At 41.5% G+C, this 20,903-nt stretch overlaps 2 protein-coding genes, 1 long non-coding RNA gene and 1 other non-coding gene across 5 annotated transcripts in view; 3 read left to right on the plus strand and 1 right to left on the minus strand.

Annotated features, from left to right (window-relative positions):
- The first annotated feature begins 1,148 nt into the window (after positions 1–1,148).
- LOC127559008 (uncharacterized) lies at positions 1,149–14,861 on the plus strand. Its single transcript, XR_007953054.1, has 3 exons — positions 1,149–1,232; positions 2,198–3,977; positions 10,394–14,861. It is a non-coding gene; the product is annotated as an uncharacterized LOC127559008 (long non-coding RNA).
- Positions 10,196–10,292, plus strand: LOC127563629 (Z30 small nucleolar RNA). The gene has a single exon (XR_007954070.1). It is a non-coding gene; the product is annotated as a Z30 small nucleolar RNA (small nucleolar RNA).
- Positions 14,862–15,132: 271 nt separating the features above from the next.
- PEX12 (peroxisomal biogenesis factor 12) lies at positions 15,133–18,802 on the minus strand. 2 transcript variants are annotated; one of them, XM_051992445.1, is made up of 3 exons: positions 18,677–18,802; positions 17,831–18,384; positions 15,133–16,692 (listed from the first exon to the last, which is right to left on the minus strand). In XM_051992445.1, the coding sequence occupies exons 1-3, from the start codon at positions 18,800–18,802 to the stop codon at positions 16,293–16,295; spliced, it is 1,080 nt and encodes a 359-aa protein (XP_051848405.1). In that variant the 3' UTR covers positions 15,133–16,292. The 2 variants fall into 2 exon arrangements, with proteins under 2 accessions (XP_051848405.1, XP_051848404.1); XM_051992444.1 differs by having other exon boundaries at positions 15,133–16,695.
- Positions 18,758–20,903, plus strand: part of AP2B1 (adaptor related protein complex 2 subunit beta 1) — a 120,429-nt gene continuing 118,283 nt past the window's right edge. The window contains exon 1 of the mRNA XM_051992438.1: positions 18,758–18,856. The gene's annotated coding sequence lies outside the window, so the exon portion shown is untranslated. The remainder of the gene's footprint in view (positions 18,857–20,903) is intronic.

Consider the following 20,903-nt stretch of genomic DNA (forward strand, 5'->3'; position numbering starts at 1 on the left):
TCTCTATCTTGGCATCTAAGAAGCATGATTATTGGTTGGGGATGGGGGTGAGGGTAGCATTGGGAACTGGTCATCCTCACAGAAAATAGATGCTTGTGGGGAGGGGGCTGAAAGGGGCTTTGAAGGCAAACTACTCCAAAGACACATGGTATCCTAAAGTATCATGATAGGGCTGGAAAGGTTTTAAAGACCCCCTGTCCAACGTCTTCATTTTGTAAGGAAGACAAAGCTCAGGGCTCGTTATCTCCAGTTTGGCTTGTAGACATATTGTTTATTATTGGTAAGGAAAGAAATATTTATTAAGTGCCTTCTATGTGCCAGGCACAAGGCTGAGCTTTTTACATCTCATTTGAGCCTCACAGCAACCCTATGAGTTAGGTGCTACTATTCTTTATTTTACAGTTGAACAAACTGAAGTAAATAGGGTGAAGTGACTTAGTAAATGTCTGAGGACAGATTTGAACGCAAGTCTTCCTGCAGCTGGGTGGGGAAGAGGTTAGATACAGGATCTGAAGTCATGAGGATCTTTAACCCAGGTTGCCTCAGTTTCCCCCTCTGTCAAATGAGCTGGAGGAGAAAATGGCCGCTCCGGTAGCTTTGCCAAGAAGACCCCAAATAGGGGCACAGGCCCGGGCCTGGTCTGCGGCTCTATCAGCCGCAAACCTAAGTTGTTTCCCTGGAGCTCTGGGACTGTCTTAGCCTAGGGCCCGGCCCCCAGAAGGCGCTTAATCGGTGCTTGTAGACTTGACTTGGCAGAGACAGAGCCAGTGTCCTCGGACTCGGAATTCAGCACGCTGGCCAGCAGCGTCGAAATTCGGCCTCCGAAGTGGTTAAAGTAATTAAGTGCATAGGTGGATAGGATAGACGGTCATGTGGAAGGAGAGATAGGCAGATGATAGATAAGAAAGTACATGGATATGTAAATAAATAAAAGGGGACGTGGCTTGTGGACTGCTTTTGGGGGTCCTCTCCGGCCAGTCCCCAGCTTCGTATTTTTGGGTCGGGTCCCCGGGAGCCGTTTTACAGGCGATGGGCTACGGAAGCCGGATCAAGCCAAGAAAGTGAAAAGCAGAACAGAGAAGGGTGGAGAAACTCCAGCGTGGTAGGCGGGACCTAAATTTCACGTGACCTATCTCCTATGTTCCGATTGGCCATCCTGCCGGAAACGCCTTGCCGGGCGGCTGCGTCGGCGCAGTCTCGTGGAGCTCCGGGCTATCCAAGAGGCTTTGTGGGTGAGTTGTTTGGAGTTCGGCAGCTTTCGCGTGTGGGGTGTCGCTTCTTGGTTTCGCTCCCTTTTCCCCTCGGCCTCCTCTCCTCCATCCCCTCCCCGTGACTCACTCGGCCTTCGCTCGCATCCCCTCCCCGCACAGGGTGGGTCAGTTTCGGACCCTGCGCACGTGCCATGCGTGTTTTCCCGGGCTTCTGGCTTAAGTCACTTCCATCTCCCCGGCACGGGGGCCTCCTTCCTCCTTCTCGCTCCCTTGCGGCGTGAGAACACGGGGTTTGGGCTGGAAGACACCATGGTCGGGACCCCTACTTTTTACAGAAGGAGAAACTGAGTCTCCCCAGCACCTTGACTCCGTGTCAGACAGTGGCTCCCTGCGACTAGGTTTCAGCGGTCCGTGAGCTGGCATAGGAAACAATGACCTACTGATTGATGGAATATAGCACTAGGGGAGACAACAAAAGTCTTTCTTCCCTTAGACTTTAGGGGAGATATTAGTGATCCTGAGACTCTAACACAGGGGTCCTCAAACTACGGGCCAATGGCAGAATCGGGGGAAGTGACGTTGGACCTAAACTTGCACTTCCGGCACTGGGCTGAGGCGGCAGAGACAGAGTGTGAGGCGATACCGAGGGGAGGGGAGTTCCCAGGCCAGGGTGTGGGGGTGGGGAAGGGAGAGAGATGCAGAAGATGGAGAACTGCCGGCCCGGGGCCTTGTACAGTGCGGAGGATGGACAGTGCATGCTGTGCATGTCAGGGCCCCTGCAGGGGGAATTCACTGCAGCAGTGAAGGTCGGAAGCAGGAGCGCAAAGAGCGGGAGAGAGAGTGTGGGAAACAGAGGCAGCTTGGAGGGAGTTGGGCGTTGCAGTCTATATGTCTCTGTGGGCAAAGTTATTGCTGGTATATTATCTTTGTAGCGCTGTATGTATATATATATTGGTATTTTACTAATAGCAATTTGGAATCCCTAGGAAATAATGATGTCAAGAAAAAGAAAAATTGACTCGGAGTGTAGGATATTCAAAGAACAGCGGACTTATGATTACTTTTTCATGCAGTACAAGGAAAGAGCTGTATGTCTGATATGCCAGAATATAGTATCTGTGTTCAAAGACTATGATTTGCGGCAATACTATGAAACTTAACATGAAGATAAATATGATTGGTTGGAGAAGTGAGAAAAGATAAAATATTAAAACTGAAAAATACACTGATAACTCAGCAAAATACTTTTGTGAAGCAGAAGCAGCTAAATATTCATCACTGAGAGCAAATTTTCAAGTTGCCAATAGCACGCACTGGCAGACCATTCGTGGAGGGAGAGTTTGTTAAAGAATGCCTTCTTTCTGTTGCCAAAGAGATGTGTCCAGAGAAGGCTGATTTATTGAGTACAGTGAATCTTTCAGGACCTACAATTACATGGAGGATTGAAAAAATGGGAGACGATCTGCATCAGCATTTGCAAAACTCCATAAAAAAAATTTCATATTTTTCCTTGGCACTTGATGAAAGCAATGATGTTCATGATTCTGCACAACTTCTAATTTTTATTTGTGGGATGAATGATTATTTTGAAGTCATAGAAGAGCTTGCTGCACTGCAAAGCATCAAAAAGGAACAACTATAGGAGATTATAGCTATGAAAAGGTTTGCCAAACTATGAATGGTTTGGAGCTGGACTGGGCTAAAGTAGCTAGCGTGACAACTGATGGTGCTCTTAGCATGGTGGGGGGTCTAAGAAAGGAGTAATTGCTCGCATTAACCAAGAGATGGACAAACATAACCATTCTCATCCAATAGCCATACACTGCCTCATCCACCAACAAGTGCTGTGTAGTAAATCACTGAAGTGGGTCTCAGTTATGAAAACTGTGATCTCTTGTGTTACTTCATTAGAGCTAATGCACTAAATCACAGACAATGTCAGGAATTTCTGTCTGAGCTAAATGTTGAGTATGAAGATGTTCTATATCACACAGAAGTCCATTGGCTGAGTTGAGGGAGAGTTTTGAAACGTTCTATGACTTACTTCCACAGATTACAACTTTTCTGCTTTCAAACAACAAAGACGTACCAGAGCTCAATGATGCAGAATGGAAATGGCACCTTGCCTTTCTGACAGATGTAACAGAGCTACTCAACAATTTCAATATGCAACTTCAAGGAAAGGGGACGCTCATATGTGATATGCAATCACATGTTAAAGCATTGGAAGTAAAATTAGGCCTCCTCATCAAACAAGTGAAGGAGGAAAACTTCTGCCATCTCCCCACAACTCAAAATCTGTTAGTGGAAAAACTGCTGATTGCATTCTCAAACAAAACATGTGTGGAACAATTGCAAAAGGAGTTCCAATTTAGATTTAAAGAGCTTCATCTCCATGAACAGGAGATACAGCTTTTCTGTAACCCATTGGATATAATTTACCAAATGGAACTGGTTGAACTACAGAATTGTGACTCTCTGAAAGACGCATTCAAGTCAAGCAGCTTTATAATTTCTATGCATCTCTCCCCTCTGAGATATATCCTCATCTCAGGAGCCATGCCCTCAAAATGGCAACCATCTTTGGCAGTACTTATGTCTGTGAACAGATTTTTTCTAAAATGAAACATTTGAAATCTCCAACCAGATCAAGACCAATGGATGCACACTTGCATCACTTGTTATGACTAGCAGTGATAAATATGGAACCAGACATTGACCATCTCATTAGCCAAAAGCAGGCCCATAGTTCCCATTGAAATACTGGTAAGTTTGTTGATTTAACTTTACTTTATTTTAAATACTGTATTTGTTCCCGTTTTGTTTCTTCACTTCAAAATAAGATATATGCAGTGTGCATAGGAATTTGTTCATAGTTTTGTTTTTTTTTTTTATTATAGTCCGGCCCTCCAACTGTCTGAGGGACAGTGAACTGGCCCCCTATTTAAAAAGTTTGTGGACCCCTGCCTTAGACTTTAGGGGAGATATTAGTGATCCTGAGACTCTAACATTACCTTGCCTGTCAATGATTCCAAAGTCTTTTGGCTTTGAGATAGTCTTAGGTCTTCTGGTTAGTGACAACCAAATTCCTGAGACACCACTCCTCAGTTAGCATATCAATAAGGAGGAACAGGATAAATGTGTCTCCTTGCTTCTGGTTCTTTGCTAAATTCTTTTGGACTTTAAACCACTTTAATTGGTGATAAAAATACAATAAACTTTGCCCCTTGACTTGGATATGGGTCTCTTGACCCCCAACCTTTTGGGGTCCCTGTCCCTGTCCAACAATATGATTAATTTTCTGTGTAATCTCTTGTATTTTATCTCATGCATTTAAAAGCATTCCAGGATCTTATGACACAAAAAGGTCATTCTCACCTTTTTTGACTTGATCAGTGAGCATCATTTGAAATGTTTGTAGGTAGGATTGGGAAAGTACATCATTCAATCAACATTTATTAAGTACCAGTGGGAAACTTTGGGTCAGGAAGACCTGTGTTTTCGTCCTGCTTCAGCCAAGAGCAGAATGACAAGTGACTTCACTTCTCAGCCTGTTTCCTTGTCTATAAAAGGGCATCTGCTTTACAGGATGCAGTGGCTATTGAGTAAGAGAGCTGATAAAGTGTTTCACTAACCTAATAATGCAATAATAACTAACAATGCAGGCTATTATGGATGATGTTTTTTATATCTTTTTCTGACCTGTAATTTTAATGTTGTAAGAGAGCTTCTGGTAAAGAATTTTCTCTCCTAGTCCAAATGAGCGCCTTAGATTTACAGGTCTCCAAGGGTTTGAACTTGAGTGATTTACATAATCACTGTGCGTCAAAGTCAATTTGAACTTAATGTCTTCCCTATTCTGAGACCATCTCTATTAAACTGAGCTGCCTCAGCATTCTATGGTTTTAGGATTCACTTTATTAAGAGGGACAGCCCTACCTCACCCTCCAAGGGGGCTGGGATGGGTTCCACCATTCTCTGAGTTACTTAGACTCAGAACCTCTCTCCATTCTGCTCTTATCTTCTCTATATCCAATCAGTCCCAAGTCCTCTCATTTCTATTTTCATTTGATCTTTCTTACACATAACATTCTCTTCTGAAACTGCCACACCTGGACTATTGGAATAGCTTCCCTGTGGGTCTGCCTACTTCAAATTGAATCTGGGGGCAGGTAGGTGGTGCAGTGGATAGAGAACCAGCCCTGAAGTCAGAAGGACCTGAGTTCAAATATGGTCTCAAACACTTAAGTCACTTAATCCCAATTACCTCAGCGAAAAAAAAAAAAAAAAAGATTCTGGGAAGGGGTCCATAGATTTCACTAGACTGTCAAAGAGGTCCAGGATATAAGTTAGGAAACTCTAGTTCAAGAGAGGAATTTTTTACAGATGTGTTGATTTTGAGATTTGTATGGAATATCCAAGTAAAGCTGTCTGTCCATCAGACAGTTGGAGACTAGCGCTCAGGAGAGAAATGAAGATTGGGTCTCTATATCTGAGAGTTAGTTGCTTAGTAATAGTGGCCAAATGCACTGAAATTGAGCAAGAGGGAATATGGAGAGAGGTAAAGAGAAATTTCTAAATTGAGGGTATTAATTAGGCTGGAAGGATGCAGCAGTAACTGAGGGTTTCCTTGGCGATATGGGATAGGCAGCTTATTGAAGATGAGAAGATGGGATGTCAGACCTGGCTAGCTTGGCTGGGGATGGTGATTAAATAAGATGAAACTTAATAATAAGGTACCATGGAATATTAAGGAAAAAAATCCTGATTAAAGAAGACCAAGGGTAATAAGGACAAGCAATAAATAAATAAAACTGACATTTGCACTTCCCCCCATGTATGGACAGGAATCCAGCTGATAGACAGCAGGAATTCTTATCAAATGGTTGTTATTCAAACTGGAAGGCAGGAAGTCATTCGCTCCAAGGTCCAGTGTACCAACCTGTTGGTCTTACAGATGATCAGAGGAAATAGATAGTGACTTCAAGTTGTTGATAAGATTGTTTAGACTTTGGCTAGGCCATGTACAAGATACAGGGTCCTCTATTAGACTGGCCAGCCAAATCAAGAAGTGACTGACTCCTGACTGTCCATGAAACCGAGAAACAATTCAATCTTTCAAAGACTGATAATTTGGGGATTATCCATTTTGGCACTATCCATGGCTCTCTTTCCTCCAGGAAACAGGCCACTGTTTATTTGTAATTTCAGGAGAGGGTGAGTGGGGGAAGTACAATGTGAAGCCAAAACATCTTATTTGTATGGAATCATGGACAATGACAAGAAGGATCCCTGGAAGAACAGACCTAGAGTCTAGATTCTACCATCTCTCATTATCATTATGAAGTTGGCAAGCTACTTTCATTTTGGTCCCATTGTAATTTCATTGGTTTAAAGAAGTTATGTGTGGAAACTCTCTCTGCTAGGGTAGATCTCTGAAATTCAGTCTTGTACTCAGCACTGAGAGATTTGCCAACTAGTATCAGTCCAAGGCAGGACTTGAACCCAGTTCTTGAATCCTGTCCCTTTTTTCAATCCTGGGAGTCTGCTCTGTAGTTAATAGAGCCATGGACTTGGAGTCTGGAATATTTAGGATTGAATCATGTTTCTGATGTTTACTTGGGACTTTGGGTAAGTTACTTAACATTTTTTGAGTCTCAGTTTCTTCATCTGTAAAATTGGGATAATCATATCTTCCTTCCAGGATGATTTAGAACAGATAAGGATTGTAAGAGGTCATCAAATCCAGGCTTCTACTTTTACAGAGGAGGAAACCTAGATTTTTTTTTTTTTAAATAACTTTTTATTGACAGAACCCATGCCAGGGTAATTTTTTACAGCATTATCCCTTGCATTCACTTCTGTTCCGATCTTTCCCCTCCCTCCCTCCACCACCTCCCCCAGATGGCAAGCAGTCCTTTACATGTTGAATAGGTTACAGTATATCCTAAATACAATATACGTGTGCAGAACTGAACAGTTTTCTTGTTGCCCAGGGAGAATTGAATTCAGAAGGTAGAAATAACCCAGGAAGAAAAACAAAAATGCAAGCAGTTTATATTCATCTCCCAGTGTTCTTTCTTTGGGTGTAGCTGCTTCTGTCCATCTTTGATCAATTGAAGCTCTCTGTATCGAAGAGATCTACTTCCATCAGAATACATCCTCATACAGTATCGTTGTTGAGGTATATAATGATCTCCTGGTTCTGCTTGTTTCACTTAGCATCAGTTCATGTAGGTCTTGCCAGTGGAGGAAACCTAGATTTGCCCAAGGTTGTAGCTACTGTCTGAGGCAGGAGCTGGCCTGAGGTCTCCTGGGTTCCAGGACCCGTGCTCTATCCACTGCACCATAGCTTCTTAAACTGTGGGTCGGGTCATGACCCCTATGGAGTTGTGTAACTGAATGTGGGGGAAGTGAAATTTTGATTCATCAGTAAATGTTTGGTGTGTATGCTCAATGTATATGTCTACATATGTGGAGTCACATAAAATTTTTTTGGGTAAAAAGGGGTCATGAAAATTTAAAAAAAATTTAAGAAGCTCTGCTCTGTACTACCCTGTTAACTTTGTGAGGATAAAGTGAGATCATTGTAGTATGGAAAAACTTTGTATACCTTGAGGCAGCCTAACTCTGTCTCAGTTTAAGCCAGCCTAACTCTGTGATTTTATAGTCAGGTTTTATTAGCTATAAAACTGGTTTACTGGAAAGAGATTTCACATCACAAATACACTTTAATGTAATATCTATTTGCTTGACAAGTGGTGTCTACAGAACAATTTTGCAAATTTAATTGCCAAGCGGAAACTTTTTATTGCAAGAAACCCAACAGAAAAATTCAAAAGCAAAGTATTGTTAAGTGGCATGACTAAGCCCCCTAAGCCAACTTAACATTTATTAGGTTAAGTTTTGTGCTAGGCAGTATGCTCAGTACTAGGAATACAAAAGTAAAGATTCCCTGCCCTGTCTGAAGCTTATGTTCTCCTGCTAGGGGAATTGAATACATATGTTTGAGCTCCTGCAAGGCCTATCAAAGATCCAGCTGAGCCAGGAAGGAAGAGAAGGCTCCCGAGAAGCAGAAGTGATGAGGGAGGGCAGGAGATAGAATGTTTAGTTTGGGAAGCAGTTTGATTAAAATGTAGGAGAAAGGAACGAAAGAGGGAATAATATGAAATGTCAAGAAAAACAAGTTGGAATCATGTAGTGAAAGGCTTTAAATCCCTCGGTAGGAGGTTTATTGTAGCCTAGAAGCAGGAGGGAGGAAGCCACTTGAGAGTTTGAGATTCTTGATCAGACATGCTTTAGGGAGGTTAGACACTAGCTGAGTAGAAAGGGGAAAATCAGACTACGGGTGAGAGGAGACAGGTAGGAAATCTGCAGTGGTTCAAATTGGGGCTGATGAGGGCATGGAGAGAAGGGGATGGATGCTGATATTGGGAGGAAAATGGAGGGGACTTGGAAACTGGATATTTGGGGTGAGGGAGGGAAAAAGTTAAGGATGACCTATCATTTGGGAATTTGACTGGAAGGATGGTGGTAGCTTCAACAGAAACACAATTTAGAGGAAAAGATGCATTCATTCGGGACATACTGAGTTTGAGATGCTTCTGAAACATCTGATATTCTACAAAGAGGTTAGGGCTGGATCTGAAAATCTGGGAGTCCATCTGTTTAGACTTGATGATCTAAACCATTAGAATGTAAGGTCCTATCAAAGGAGAGAGGATAGAGAAAATAGAGAAGCCAGAGCTTTGGGTAGTGCCTGTGCTTAGTGGCATGAAGGAAGGAACCGAGTATTTATGAAGCACCCGCCATGTTCCAGACATTGTGCTAAAATCTAGGAATGTCAATTATGTACCATCAAAGAAGGGAAATGTCAGAATTCAGGGTCATGGAAGTAGCATGTCCCCTTTTCTTCACCACTCAGGTCCCCATCCTCTTACAGGCTCTTATCTCATACTTGGACTATTGCCATAACTTTATAACTCTCTCAAAACTATTCTCTTCTCAGATAGATGCCAAAAGGTTTCTTCCCCCTAACTTGGAACTTTCCATACCACAATATTCCACTGACTTCTATTCACCTTTTAAGGCAAATTCAGACTCCTCTTCTTGGCATTTAATTTCATTTATGACCTGGTCTTCATTTTTCCGGCCTTATGATTACATACTATAATCCCAGGATGTATCTTCTCTGATTGTTCCTCATATATGGCACTCTATTTCCCATGTCCTTGTCTTTGCACTAACTTCTTCCTGCCCCCATGCCAAGATTGAGGTCCCCTTCACCCCCCAACATCTGCCTCGTGGAATCCCATTTCCTTCAAAATTCATCTCATGTATTGAGATTTGAGAAAGCAGGGAACATATCAGGAAAACTGCTGGCCAGAAGATGGCAAGTGCCCTATTACCAGGACCCATCCTCCAGGTTGCTAGCCTGATCTATCAATGCATGGAAATGGGAGATGGAGTGGGGTTTGGTAGAAGCCCAAAGTATTGTTTCTCTAATAATTCTGAGAAACTGGGAAGAATGAGTGTGTGGCAGAGTGTGGGTAGAAAAGCAAAATATTTATTAAGCCCCTACTGTGCTGAGGAACTGATGGGGGGAGACAGTAGAAGAATAGGTTCCCAGGAACAGCCTCTGCCCTTTGCTTGGCTCATTCCTACCAGTTTTCATTGTGTCATTCTCTGGGATGACATGAGGCCGAGTTGGTACTGCGTGCTGGGAAGAGGGCTCCTAAGCAAGAAGCTGAGAGGGCTTGGGGCTGGGCCAACAACCTTTACCGACTGGGCTCTTCAGATGTGAATTTTGGCACATCAGAGTGAGATCAAACATTTATAGAGCAGCCACAGTCAGATCTGATTTGCAGCCACAGTCAGATCTGGTTTCTAAAGTTAGGTTTTAAATTTTTTCCAGTTTGCCATGGAGTATCAAGTTGATTATTATAAGTGGAGTTTTTTCTATCTACTAAATTCAGGATTATGAAAGGCAATGATGAGTGAAGTATAGTCTGACCTGGTATTGCCATGACTTCTGTTTTGGCTCTGACCAGGGCATGATCACTTAATCTTCTCTCTGAGCTAATCCTGTTTGCGTCTTGTCCTGCTCTTCTGTGTACATTGCATCTGAGAGCAATTGTTTAATATCAGCTACTAATAGTGCTTTCGTTTATTTTCCCTTTTAGGTCACAGTGAAAAATCTAACTTTGATACAAAGACCTTCATAGAAGACAACGCTCATTACACCATCCAGTCTGATTTAATAATATCCTTAGTGGAGTTTTAATTGGTTAAAAGGGCTTTCTTGTTCATCAAGTGATTGTGGTTAAGTATAGTGGCCTTAATTAAAAGTTTTAATATCTTGAAACCTACAAGGTGATCCGTTCAAAAATGATTTTCCTCTTTGTACAAAAATACTTCCATTGCCTTCTCTCCTAGAACATGCTTGCTTTTACACTGTGTTCACAAAAATAGAAACAAAAGCCTCTGTGGACTGATCAGCTTTATTTGACTATTGCTGCCCTTCATCTCTGAGGAAATCTGGTGACTCACCCTCAGAGATCATCTAATCCATTATGTACCAAAACAAAGAATCTCCTCTAAATGGGATTTCCCCCTTCTCCCCCCCAAGAAAGAGTCATCCAGCCTTTATCAGTCAGTCAACAAGCTACATACTGTATATTGTTATATTATTTATATATTAAATAACATATATATGTATATATATGTGTGTATATATATATATATATATGTATGTATATATCATTAAGTGCTGGGGAAACAAAGAAAGGCAAAAGACAATCTTTTCTGTGAAGGAGCTAATGGGGGACACAACATGGATATTGACAGGGAAAACTGGAGCTAATCTCCAAGGGAAGGCATCTGCATTAAAAGGGGAAGAGAAAGGCTTTTTGCAGACGATGGGATTTTAACTTAGAGCCTTGAAAGAAGCCAAAAATGCCACTAGGAAGGAGGGAAAAAGTTTGACATACAGAAAACCATTTCACATATCTAGAGTTGGGAAATGGAGTATCTTGTTCAAGAAACAGCAAGGAAGCCAAAGTTCACTGGATTGCAGTTTGTGGAAGGGATTAGAGAAGATTGGGAAGATGGGAAAGGGCTGCATTATAAGGGGCTTTAAAAAGATCCTAAAGGTTAATAGAAAGCCTCTGGATCTTAATGAATAGGGGAAGACTAGGTCAGATCAATGTTTTAGGAAGATTACTAATAGCTGAGTCGGGGGTGAGGCAGAGCAGACTTGAGGCAAGCAAACCTCTCGGGTGGCAAGAGCAGTAGAGAGGTGGAGGTGTCAGAGGAGAGAAAGGGGATGTGAGAGAGATCTAGAAATTACAGGACTTGGCTACTGATTGGATATGGCGGGACAAAGTGACAGGATCTTTAGTAAGAGAGCTGCAGAATGAGACAGTTACAGAGTTGCTAGACTAGACTGGTACAAGGAACACTTGCATTTGTGGAGGCGGGGAGTTGGTGGTTAGTGATAGGAAAAAAGAAAAAGTGTCAGTTAAACATCTTGTTATGTGAAATTAGAATGCACTTAATTTATACCTTAAGAATTTAATAGATGATATTTTGTTCTTTGATATTGAAATGTTCTTGATTGTTGCTATTAAATTTGTAATAAGAAAGAACATTATTATTATTATTATTTTTTTTTGTGGTGGCCCCCTGAGGTAGTAGCCTTTTGTATTCCTCTCAAGAAGTTTTTACGAAAATCCAATCTAACTTTACTTCTTACATCTTTTACCCATTGGGCCTTAATTCTTTCCTCTGTTGCCAAGCAGAATAATTCTTTTTTGTTTATTTGTTTTTGTTTTTCAATTTTATTTTTTATTTTTTTAAATAATTATAACTTTTAATTGACAGAACCCATGCCTGGGTAATTTTTTACAATATTATCCCTTGCACTCACTTCTATTCCAACTTTTCCCCTCCCTCCTTCCCTCCCTCCACCCCCTGCCCCAGATGGCAAGCAGTCCTATACATGTTAAATATGTCACAGTATATCCTAGATACAATATATGTGTGCAGAACTGAACAGTTCTCTTGTTGCACAAGAAGAATTGGATTCAGAAGGGAAAAATAACCCGGGAAGAAAAACAAAAATGCAAATAGTTTGCATTCATTTCCCGTGTTCTTTCTTTGGGTGTAGCTGCTTCTGTCCATCATTGATCAATTGGAACTGAATTAGATATTCTCTTTGTTGAAGAAATCCACTTCCATCAGAATACATCCTCATGCAGTATCGTTGTTGGAGTATATAATGATCTCCTGGTTCTGCTCATTTCACTTAGCATCAGTTCATGTAAGTCTCTCCAAGCCTCTCTGTATTCATCTTGCTGGTCATTTCTTACAAAACAATAATATTCCATAACATTCATATACCACAATTTACCCAGCCATTCTCCAATTGATGGGCATCCATTCATTTTCCAGTTTCTAGCCACTACAAACAGGGCTGCCACAAACATTTTGGCACATACAAGTCCCTTTCCCTTCGTTAGTATCTCTTTTGGGTATAAGCCCAGAAGTAGCACTGCTGGATCAAAGGGTATGCACATTTTGATAACTTTTTGGGCATAATTCCAGATTGCTCTCCAGAATGGTTGGATTCGTTCACAGCTCCACCAACAATGGATCAGTGTCCCCGTTTTCCCACATCCCCTCCAACATTCATCATTATTTTTTCCTGTCATCTTAGCCAATCTGACAGGTGTGTAGTGATATCTCAGTGTTGTCTTAATTTGCATTTCTCTGATCAATAGTGATTTGGAACACTCATATGAGTGGAAATAGTTTCAATTTCATCATCTGAAAATTGTCTGTTCATATTCTTTGACCATTTATCAATTGGAGAATGGCTTGATTTCTTATACATTAGAGCCAATTCTTTATATATTTTGGAAATGAGGCCTTTATCAGAACCTTTAACTGTGAAAATGTTTTCCCAGTTTGTCAAGCAGAATAATTTTTATCCCTTCTTCCATTTAAGAACTTGAAAAACAGCAAGCCTTTGCTGCTAAGTATTCACTTCCCAGGCTAAACATTTCTAGTTCCTTTAGTCTGTCCATTGTGGAAATATCTTGAGATTTTTCCACATAATTCCTAGTTTCTGTAGTTTATCCTAATGAAATATTTGATTCTCTAGGCTAACAGAGATCATACTGTTTCTTTAAGAGCTAAATGGAGTGTTTGGGAAATGGCAGTTTTAACTGGCAGTTTACAGACTCAAGTGATGGCTTGAGAGGTAGCTCCATAGCAGAGTTTTTTTTTTTTTTTTTTCCATAGCACAGTTTTTATAAAAATGTCAGCCTAGGACTTAGGAGGACCCACCTTCAAAACTGGCCTTTCTTATTAGATGTGTGACTTTGGGCAAGTCACTTAATCCTGTCTCCAGATTTAATAAAAACAAAAAGTTATGGCTTGACTGAATTCCCTTGTTCTGGCATAACTGGAGAACCTAGAAAAGACAAAGAATGAATATAGAGGGATCTTTTTTCCTGATAAAATTATTATAGTTTTGATCTTATAAAAAGGGATGTAAAAGAGTCTTTTGAAGAGGTATTATTTTGTATCTTGAAGAATGTAAATAATATAGGATTGTGTTCCCTGAAGTAGCACTGCAGTTGTGCTAAGAAACTTCTGGTTGTGAACTTTTTCAGTTAAAATAACGTAAATCATTCTTGGATTTGTTATTGATTTCATTATTAATACATTGTATATTTAATAGCTTTAACACTTATTCTTAGGACATTAAGGGATTTAATAGAGATTTGAGTAATCACTGTTGGTAAATGAGGTTTCTTCAGTTTAATAACATTTAATTATTAAACAGGGGCTTAGAGCTTGATTGGTTAAGAGATGGTGAAATTTTATTAATGAAGAAATACATCAACAAACCACTAGATTATCTTTAGACCTTAAGATAAGATTAAATATGAATATGTATTTTCAATATAATTGGCTGGGATTAATTTCACTATGATATGTGGGGGAGGAGTTTTAATGATCAGAACTAAGAGCTAGAGACATGGTATAGTGAAAAGAGCTAGACTTGGAATCATGGGATATAAGTTTGAAGCCTTGCTTTATCACTATCTGTGTGACCTAAAAAAATCACATTCTCTCTCCAGGCCTCAGTTCCCATATTATCTGCAATATGACAGGTTTGGTCTATATGACCTCTAAGATTCCTCCTAATCCAAGACTTGAGTGTTACTGACAGCTCAGAAGTTCTGTAAGTCTGTGGTTCTCTTCAGGCTGTATCACAGACACATGAACTAAGATTCTTGATAAAATTTTTAAAAATCAGTAAAAGTTGAAAAATTAAGCTAAATGTTTGTTTCAGTTTTAAATCCAGTTTATGGACATTTCAACACGACAACTGACATGTGACAAATTACTTCAAGATTCCAGAAGCATTAAAAATAATTGCATTGTCATTATCTGGCCATACTTGTTTTTATGGCAGAAAGCCTGATTTTCCTTAGGCATGAATAAAATATGTATAATCCTAATTCATTTTTAGATCTAAAATACTTCAGTATATTTCGTTGTAACTTATAAATGTAAAAGGCACAAGAAGAAAGAACATAAAATAGTTTTAGAAATAAAACTTAATTATTCTCAAATTTCCATTATCTTGTTTCTGGTTGATTTTTGTCAAGTTAAATTCATAATATTGAGACAGAGCTATTTGACCTACTGTTTAAAGTAAATAGATGGACAATTTTTCTACAGACTAAGCGTCAAGTAACAAAATATGAATTGTGCTGAAATGATCATTTTCATTTGAAGTATTTCAAAATTTTAAAGATTGTCTAAACAAATTAAATCTAGTTATTAAGAACAAAGACTTAACTACTTTCAGGAGTGAAATAACGACAATAAAGAAAAACAGGTCATCTTTGTGTTATGCAAAACCAAAATTTATTTTTGGGTTACATTGCAGTGAAGTTTTATAAAAATTGCTATTAATAGCGGTGAGACATGTTCATGCTAGTTTAGCAAATGTTTTGGGGAGTTAGCAGAAAATGCCCACACAAAGCTGTTTTTCTGCTCCCTGTTATTGTGGCACAGTGGAGAAGAGCACTGGGTGAGGAAGTCAGGGTGCCTGGATTCTAGTCCTGGCTCTGTCAGCAACTGGCTAGGTGAAGAGGGCAAACTACTCACTTAGGAGCCTCTATTTTTCCTCTGCAAAGAGGGACATGGACAAGAGAGCTTCCAAGGTCCCTTCCAGTTCTATCACTGTGACTCAGAGTTGGATTAGTGTTAGTCTAACTGTATTTTCCTTATATTATATCAGTTTGACTTTCACACTTAAAACTCTCAGACTGCTTTGAATTGGAAAACCAACCCAATACATTATGTGCCATTATCCAGAATTTCAAGAAAGATAAATTACATACTTTGTGAAAGATTCACTTCAAATCACAATTCAAACTAGATGGGGTATTAATAAGTATGTGCTGAAGAGGTGTCAGTTGAAAAAGTGATTCATTTCCTAAAGTTTTATTTCCATTCAAAGCAAACAAAATCTCCCTTGAATACCTAAAGATTCTTGGCAGACAAGAGAGTCCTTGGAAAGGACCTGTACTTCTTTGGATCCTTCTTGGGCTACTATAGTTTGGATCCAAGGTATGGGAGGAGACAGTGGAGACTGGATGCTCTCTGCTTCTTCCTTCACATAATATAGCACTTGTATGTCTTAATTCAAGTGCTTTCCATATCTTATTTCATGTGATCCTCACAACAACTTTGTTCTTCCCCCTTCTCCCCTGCCCCCATCCCCTCCAAAGACTCCTGGTTTTATCTTCACATAACAACTTGACTCTGTTTTCATTAATTTCTGAATGGGGGTTAGAAGGCATATAAATAGACTACATTCAAATGGGTATGTATTTGATTTTAAAAATGTTTTGCTAGGCTCTTTAAGGTTGAGGTGGTCCTGAGATAAGTGACTAGGATGGATGGATCTGACTGAGCAATACCATGTATAGAATACCACTCTGGCAGAATGAGGGTAGGCAGAGCACTCTTACCATGGGGCACAGTTTGCATGGTCATTCAGTTTTCGGGGGAGTACAGTTTAACCAGATGCTGGACTTCTGTTGCATAGCCTGTGATGGGACAGGTCTGGTGACTCCTCACATAGTTATACACACATCGGTAACAAAACACATAGCCAGAGGTGGCGAGTGCAGTGTCATTCACCCGGGTTTTTCGACATAAGGGACACACCGTCTTCAGCTTTGGCAACAGAGACGGATCAGAGTGGTAATCCAGATGCACAGGGGGTGGGGGGGTGGGCAGGGCAGTCAGGGATTTGATGGTTTCTTGATTCTCTGATGAATACCACCAATCTAGGAACTGCAGGAAAAAAACACCTACAGAAAGGCCTGTGGAGATGGACAAGGCAAGGCCTCCTACAGCTTTCTTGACAGCTGACTGCACCTTCTCACGGATGCTGCTAGGGAAGAACAAAAAAGAGTCATTAGGTCACTGGCTCTGACACTGCTCCTCAGAATCCCATGTGGGAACTACATGACTAACTTTTCTAATATCACTATAGCTGTTAGAAAGTAGCCATTTCTATTGACTGCACAGCTCTGTAATTATGTCACCCTTTTTATTACCATTTTGTCCAGTTTTGTTTACTCTCAAATACTAGTCAAATCCAGATACTGTCCTAATAACCTCGATGCTGTTGCTGTCTACAGTCACTTCCTCTTCCAATCCAACTTGCACACTACTGACAGATTAATATGTTATCCATAGACTTGATGTTAAAAATCTGATGTCAAAGCTTCAAACCATACTGCTCACAGCTTTAAATCCAAACTCCTTAGTCTCTATTATATCCAGAATTTTTAGCCTGACATTCAGATACTTGTAAGACTCAGGTCTATCTTTTAAGTCTTATTTCACAATAATGACACAAGCTGCATGACTTTGAACAAGTCATTTAATTTCAGTGCTCCATGAGACAAAAACTTTAAGAAGTATGTGCTGATTTAATGCCTATCTACTTTGTGTAAAGCCCATATATACTTACAATCTTATACATGTTGGTATGAGACTTCAATAGACTGTAAAGGCAGGGACTATTTTCCCCCCTTTTCTTTATAGTCTCAGGACTTGGTATACTGCCTGGCACACAGCAATAATAGACAAATGCTCACTGATCTGCATTATGTAACTCTTCATTGATAGTGATTGTGGGTCTGCTCTACTACTATTTTCTGATCTCTCTAGCCTTATGAAATCCCTGTCCTGATTCATATTTGCTTTACTACTTCTTGGTCTGGGATTCACTACTTAGCCCCTACCTGACACCCCTTCCTTCTGAAATCATCCTCACCAGCATCAAGTCTCAAACCCAAAGCTGCCACTTATTCAGGAGAAGCACAGATCTGGAGTTAGGAAGCATCAGAGCCCTGTCCAACCTGTTCCATTTTACAGAGCTGGGCACTTGGGTACAGAGCAGGGAACTAACTGGCAGAAGCAAAATTTGACACTAGGGGAAAGAGTGCTGGGACTGACACATGGTGACCCCTTATGTGCTTACACACCAAAGGCTATTATACCAAGCGAACCCTTTTTACCTAGCGGCTGGCTGTTGCATCCTATTAGCTCCAGCTAGTGTCTTTTCCAAAGCTCGGATATCCTCAGCTGACAGTCTACCTAGCCGAACTCCAGCTAGGCTCAGCAAGGGTGAATGATGCTGAGCCTTCCCCAGGATGTAACGTAACTGCTGTATGAGGAACCAGCCTTCCCAGGCCATGGTCACAAAGGGGTAAGCTGCCAGGAAAGCTCGGTAAAAACGCTTCCAATATGAAGAGGGAGTGTGGATGGAATATTCATCCTCTTCTCTTAGGCTGGAGACCAATTTCTCCAACTTCACTTTCAAGTAGGGAAGGAGGACCAAAAATAAGAGGGATTTCCAAAGCTGCTTCTTTGGAAGGCCAGTACTGGCCAACCTCTGGCCCCCTGAAGGGTCTCCCATCACGATCCTCTTTAAGCCATAAAAGTTTTCAGAGAAGGAGGCACTGGCTTTAGACAAGTAGTGCTGCTGAAGCAGAAGATCCAGAAAAGTGAAGATTTCATCAAACCACCTCCAGAGGAAGCCATAATGGGCAGGGTTGGTTTCTGCAAGCACCTAAGGCAAAATGGGAAAATTCACTTCATTAGGCCATTCATGACTGCAATAACGCGTTCGCATTTCTCCTAGGTAGACCCAGCCTGGGGATGATGCATCTTTAACCCCGCTGACAGCAGGGAGGTTCAGTCCCTACTTTAGTGGTGGGAGATGCCGGGGCACCCCGTGCCGGGGTCGAGGCTAGTTGATATGGGAGCCCCGGACATGGCGGGCTCTGCACTCCCTCCCTCCCCCACCGCGGGGGCCGAATTCCGGCAGCGGCCTCGGGCGGGAGCGCCCCCTCCCCCTTTACCTTGGCCACGTGCTGAAGGGCGGGCCTCACGGCGGCCATCAAACTATCCTGCGCCACCACCTCGAAGATGGAGGGCCGGTCATCTGCGCCAGAAGCGGCTGTGATGTGAGCCCCGTGCTCGGCCATTGTGTCTTCTCTAGGTCAGGCCCTGGCGGGCACCAGACGTTAGAAGGAGAGAAGGTGCGAGGGGGCCATAAGAGGGCCCAACCGGGCCGGGCAGCACGGACGGGAGTGGGGGCGGGGGGAGGGGCAGAGCTCAGAGCGGGCTGTTCAGCCGGAGGGCAACGGGAGCCAGGCCGCCACCTCCGGGACAAAGGGAGGAGGCTGCGGCGGCCGGGCCACGGTCTGAGAAGCCGGGCTCCATAGGAGCCCGACGCCGAGAGGGAGGGACCTGGGGTCCAGGGGTTTCGGGGCCGCGCAGCCGCACTCGGGGCCGCAGAGCCCAGAAGCCCTTCACGGAAGTAGGCAGTTCTTCGGCGGCGAGAGAAGTGGAAACGGCGGCGCTCTAGCCCGCAGATCGCCCCTTGAGTCTTCCTGCCTCACTTCCGCTTCCGGCTGATTGGCTCTTTAAATGAACCACACCCTCCCTCCTCCTTTCCCTTCTCCCTCCCCTTAAGGCTCTAGTTTTCGATCACCTGCTTAGGGTGGCTCCTAGGGAACCTGGCGGGACTAGGCCTGGGGCTAGGCTGGGCTAGGCTGGGCTGGCCTGTTTGGGCCGGTTTTCTCCTAAGCCAAATGAAAACCCGGGTCTTTGGACTAGCTTGGAGGCAGGAAATCAAGTCCACAATTAAAAATCTACTAAACGCTGGGCTTTGATGCTAAGACTCAGGTTCAGACATAATAATGGCTAGCATTTATATAATGCTTAAAGGTTGGCAAAACGCTTTTTTATCTTCACAAAAATCCTGGGGAAAACTGTTTTTAAAAATATGTTTTTTTATTTTTTCAAATTCATGCAAAGATAATTTTCAACATCCACCCTTAACAAAACCTTGTTCCAAATTTTTCTCCCTCTTTTCCACTCCTTCCCCTAGATAACAAGCAATCCAATATAAATCAAATATGTGCAATTCTTCTAAACAAATTTCCACATTTAGCATGCTACATAAGAAAGATCAGAAGGGAAAAGATGAAAGGAAAAAAAGCAAACAAATAACAAGGAAGGTGAAAATAGTATGTTGTGATGCACATTCAGTTCCCATAAATATGTTTGTCTGGATGCAGATGGCTCTCTCCATCAGAAGTTTATTGGAAGTGGCTTGAATCACCTCATTGTTGAAAAGAGCCAGGTACATAAGAATGATGATCACATAATCTTGTTGCTCTCTACAAATGTTTTTTCGATTCTGCTCACTTATCATCAGTTCATGTAAGTCCAGGCCTTACTGAAACCATTCTGCTGATTGTTTCTTATAGAATGATAATATTTCATTACATTAATATACCATAATTTATTCAGTCATTCTCTAACTGGTGGGCATCTCCTCAGTTTCCAGTTTCTTGCCATTACAAAAAGGGCTGCTAAAATGTGTGGGTCCTTTTCCCTCTATTATGATCTCTTTGGGATACAGACCCAATAGAGATACTGCTGGATCAAAGGTTATACACAGTTTTATTGTCTTTTGGGCATAGTTCCAAATTGCTCTCCAGAATGCTTGGATCATTTCGAAACTCCACTGATATATTAGTGTTCCAATTTTCCCACAACCCCTCCTACATTTATCTTTAACTTTTTCTGTCAGCCAATCTTCTAGGTTTGAAGTAGTGGCAGGTGCTATTATTACCTACTTTATAGATGGAGAAAGTGAAACAGACAGGTTAAGAGGCTTGCCTAAGTTACTATTTCATGGTGGATTTGAACTCAGGTATTCCAGGCTACAGGTCAAGTGCTCAATCAGTTGCACCCCCAGCTGCCTTCTTCAAGTACATTATGGTGTTGTCATCCCAGTTTTGTTTTTTTTAGGCAGAATTGGTGATTTCATTGATATACTAATATTGACCAATATTTATATAATTTTAAGGTTTACAAGGCACTTTTCATTTGTTAACTTATTTTATCTTTACCACAACTTTGGGAGATAGGTGTTATTATCCCCATTTTACACTTGGGAAAACTGAGGTTGAAAGAACTTAAATGTCATGTTTAAGATCATATAGCTATTAAGTGTCTGTGGCAAGTCTTGTTGCTTTCAGGTAATTTAACTGCTTCTCTTGGTGAGGAAACCCT

This window comes from Antechinus flavipes, chromosome 4 (genome assembly GCF_016432865.1).
Source record: "Antechinus flavipes isolate AdamAnt ecotype Samford, QLD, Australia chromosome 4, AdamAnt_v2, whole genome shotgun sequence".
NCBI lineage: Eukaryota > Metazoa > Chordata > Mammalia > Dasyuromorphia > Dasyuridae > Antechinus > Antechinus flavipes.

Bases quoted from the DNA above. Each gene is read 5' to 3' on its own strand.
- PEX12 (XM_051992444.1), bottom strand. From the start codon at position 18,802: ATGGCCGAGCACGGGGCTCACATCACAGCCGCTTCTGGCGCAGATGAC. The intron at 18,385-18,676 runs GTAAAGGGGGAG...ATTTTGCCTTAG, and splicing joins CCCTTCAGCACGTGGCCAAG to GTGCTTGCAGAAACCAACCC. The intron at 16,696-17,830 runs GTAAAAAGGGTT...GTTCTTCCCTAG, and splicing joins ATGCAACAGCCAGCCGCTAG to CAGCATCCGTGAGAAGGTGC.